Consider the following 3,869-nt stretch of genomic DNA (forward strand, 5'->3'; position numbering starts at 1 on the left):
CATAAATAAATAAATCTTAAAAAAAAAAGAAATGGACATGTGGACTCTGGGTCAAGTGAGAGCAGAGAGATGATGGAGAAGTGTGTGTGTGTGTGTGTGTGTGTGTGTGTGTGTGTGTGTAGGGGGCCAGGGCCCTACTCTCAGAAATATCACCACCAAGAAAGGCTTATGCCTTCCCTACCCAGGCATGGAGGGGTGGGAGTCAGGGCCAGGGGTCCATGGGGGTGGGAGCCTCCAGCCCTGCTTCCTCCACTGCCCTCAGGCAGGGGGCTGGTGGTCACCTGCAGCCAGCCACACCTGACCTTCCACAATGCTCACCTCCTCCTGGGTCATCTCTGACAGGGTCAGCATCTCCTGGTCTTTGTGGTCACCCATCTTCCAAAGGTGGGGCGCCCGCTGTACAACCAGAAACTTCTTTAACTCCGACTCCATGAAACCTGCAGAACCAGAGAGATGAGCGTGGGGCAAGCAAGGAGTAGGAAGGAGTGACCTGCTGAGGGCCAAAGGAAGAGGAGGCAGCTCCAGCTCGGAATCCCAGCCCTTTGCAGTCCCAGTCACCCCCTGCCGTAAACTTTTCTTCACCTATTACCTGGAGCCAGTCAGATACCATGACCCACCACCTACCTTCCCCAGGAAACAGTTTCCACGGGCTCTCTCCCGCAAGCACGAGTGTGGGTATCTCTACCTCCTGGGTAGAGTCTACTGGAGCAGATATTTCCCCCTCCTGTCCCCCCCACCCCCATACACACACCCCTCAAGAGCACAGACCTGGAACCACCCAAAGTGCTTGGGTTCAACTCCTGGCTCTGCCACTTACTGGCTGGGTGACCTTGGAGAAGTTACTTAACCTCTCTGTGCCTCAACTGCCTCACTGTGAAGTTAAGATTGAACTTACTTCAGAGTTGTCATGTGGTATTTCATGAACATTGCTTAGACGAGGGTCTGGTCCATAGTAGTGGCTATGTAAATGCCAACAATGATTTTCTTATTTTATGTTATTACCACTGAACCACATGTTCACTGTGTCTGGGTAGCACGGGGTAGAGAGTGGCATTGGGAGGGGGGACCCTAGGGGTAGTCACAACGGTGCACACCAGGAAAACCAGAGATAGAGGCCACTGCAGGAGTTAGAATTCTGAACTGAGAAAGGGTGGTGCTCAAGGAGCTACAGCTCGGGTCACAACCCCCACCTCACTGCCTCCCTCACTCTCCTCAGGAGAGAGGGCATGCAAGGCCTCCAGACCCAGCCCACACTGATCACTGATACCCCCAACCCCTACCCTGAGGTGAACATCTTAGATCTTCTGGTACCATCTGGTGGTAGGAACTGGTATTGCACCCACGAGCCAGCAGCCAAGGAGGGGTCCCTGGGCCTGGGGGCAGGTAGAAGGGAAGGTGGGGGCACCATACTCACCTAGTGGATCTGTCAACCTAGAAGTTGTGCACAGTGGTGACTGGGGCACAGAGTCAGTGTCGGGGGCGCAGAGCTTGAGTGAGCTGTCATCTTCCTCCATTTCCTCTTCTTCCCCTTCCTCCTCTTGGGGCAGGCTTTCCTCGAAGGGAAACTGAAGGCCAGCAGGTCTCTGAGCAGGTGAAGGCCAGAGTCCCAAGCCTGCAGCCCCACCTCCACCCCCAGATACAACCAGAAAGCAGGGGGGAACAGCTCCTAAAAGGTTAAGAAAGGTTGCTGCTCCCCTGAGTCTGAGACACATGTCCTAAGACCTAGTCAGGTGGGAGGAGGGGGTGGGCACCGAGATTAAGCCCCCAGCTCCCCCAGTCTGGTCTCACAGACCTTGGCCATGGTCGATTTCTGAAGCTGCTTGTACAAGGTGAGCAGGCATCTCCAGGGAGTGGTCTCCATGTCCAACGAGGCCAGCCTGAAGTCTCCTATGAAGGAACAGTGGTCACTGAAGGTCTGACAGCAAGGGGGCGGGGGTGCGGCCCAGGCCCAGCGGGACAGAGATATCAAGAGAGCTGAGCTGAGGATGAAGCCGCCTCGTTTTCTTTAGCAAACACCTACTATGTGCCAGCCACCATTCTAGGCATTTTACAAAGAACATCTCATTGAAATCCTCCAGCCTTCCTCTGAGGTAGGTCCTATTACATTTCCATTTTATCCCAGTGGAGCTGGGATTTGAACCCAGGCAGCTAACCTCCAGCATTCCCTCAGACCATCCTTGCCCTTGTAGGCCCCACACCCCTGGAGTACTGGAAGAAGGGGGTCTATTCTGGCACCCCCACTCCTGTGGCTGCCACACACACCTTCAAGCAGATGCTCCTCCTCTTCTTCAGCAGTGAAGGCCTCAGGGCTGTGCTCCCACGGTCCCATGGCTCCCTCCAGGCATCCTCGCTTTACTTCCTGGGCTTGGGCCAAGTGGACCCTGATCCCAAACCATAGTCAGGTGGGGGAGTCAGGGGGGACCCAGAGATCTGGTAAAGGCCTCCTACTTTCCCCAACCCCCTCCTCCCCCAAGGCTCTGCCACAGTCCCTGCTCGGCACCCCCATCCTCCTGCCCCCAAGAGCTCCCTGCTCTGCTATCTAGAGTCTTCACAGAGGAGGCCAATCCCTCCCTGAAGGCAGGGAGAGGAGGCGGTGGGAGCTGAGGGAGGTGGGGACATTCTTCTCACAGGCCCACCTGAGGGTGGGGAACCTAGGGGGAGAGAGCAGGAGGGGAGCAGGGAAGAGTGGAGCCAAAAAGGACCTGGGAGCAATGGAAGCCCCCACTCATCCTGGCACACCCCCTTCAAGGCCCCACCTATCCCCACTTCATTTTGTTGCCTCCATCCACAACTACTCCCCCTACAGGAAGACCCCCTCCCTGCCTCGTCCACCACAGCCCTATCTCCAGGCTCCTCCCCACCCTCCCACACCCATCCTTCCCCAGCCAGGTACCCCTTCATCCTCCACCCACCCAGAGCTCACATTCCTCTGAACCGGGGCCCTCCCATCCCAGGCCCATGTCCTTCCACCATTTTCCACCCCACTCACGCCTCCATCCCAGGTGTCCTCCCCAGCTGGGTACCCACCAGCACCCAGAGCCCAGCTCCTCACCTGTCTGGAGCCCCCACATCCCCAGAGACCTCCCCTGCTGTCTCCTCATCCTCTTCTCTCTCTCCATCCTGCTCCTCTTCTTTTCTTCCCTCTTTCTCCGCCTCTTCCCGCTCCTCCTCAGACAGGTTGCCCAACACCTGTTGGCTCTCTCCCGGCAAGACTGACTTCACCTCTACGCCCTGGGCCGGGACCCTCAGGACCTTCATGGGCGTGGGGGGCCGGCGCCGCGGCAGGGCCACAGAGAGGCTGGACAGCCAGGGCTCCTTCCTCTGGCCTTGTCCCTGGGGATCTGCTATCAGGGAGACGGCGTCCTGCTCTTGTGAAGGGCACTCCTGACCCCCCAAGAGCTTGTCAGAGCTCTTTGGGCTGCCCTTGCTCCCCAACAGGCTACGGAAAAAGCGGAACATGGAGGAGTGGGCCAAACTTCGGGAAGGAGGAGTTGGAGCTGGGGCCTCCATCCTGGCAGGGACCTGACCCGGAGGGAGGGGCTGAAGCAGACACCCCAGGACCAACGGCTTAAGAACAGGAGGAGTTTTCAAATTAAAACCTCCAGTTGGAAACTCCCAGGAGTTCTAGAAGGCAAAGATCAGGAAGTGGGGGGGGGGGGGGTTTGTGGAGAAGGAGGGCCTGGGGGTTTTAGCTGAGGACAGAGAGGGCAGGGGGTTGATGAAATAAGGGAAGGAGACCTGGGAGCCAGGTTGGAGGCATGGGAGTGAGGGGCAGGCCGAGGAGGCTGGGGGACTAGACCCCTGAATTGGGCCGAGGCTGCTGGGGACTCTGCACACACATCTCTCCATCTGGCTGGGGCCTCCCTGGC

At 57.7% G+C, this 3,869-nt stretch overlaps 1 protein-coding gene across 1 annotated transcript; it reads right to left on the reverse strand.

Annotated features, from left to right (window-relative positions):
* Positions 1-258: 258 nt before the first annotated feature.
* On the reverse strand, positions 259-3,510 carry LOC311187899 (gametogenetin-binding protein 1-like; the record flags this gene model as incomplete). The annotated part of the gene is made up of 6 exons (XM_084259294.1): positions 259-437; positions 1,415-1,565; positions 1,793-1,887; positions 2,263-2,381; positions 2,637-2,651; positions 3,053-3,510. 6 exons carry the CDS (start codon positions 3,508-3,510, stop codon positions 259-261), a joined length of 1,017 nt encoding a protein of 338 aa, XP_084115420.1.
* Positions 3,511-3,869: the final 359 nt, after the last annotated feature.

Source organism: Talpa europaea (assembly GCF_964194135.1).
Source record: "Talpa europaea genome assembly, chromosome: 2".
NCBI classification, from domain to species: domain Eukaryota; kingdom Metazoa; phylum Chordata; class Mammalia; order Eulipotyphla; family Talpidae; genus Talpa; species Talpa europaea.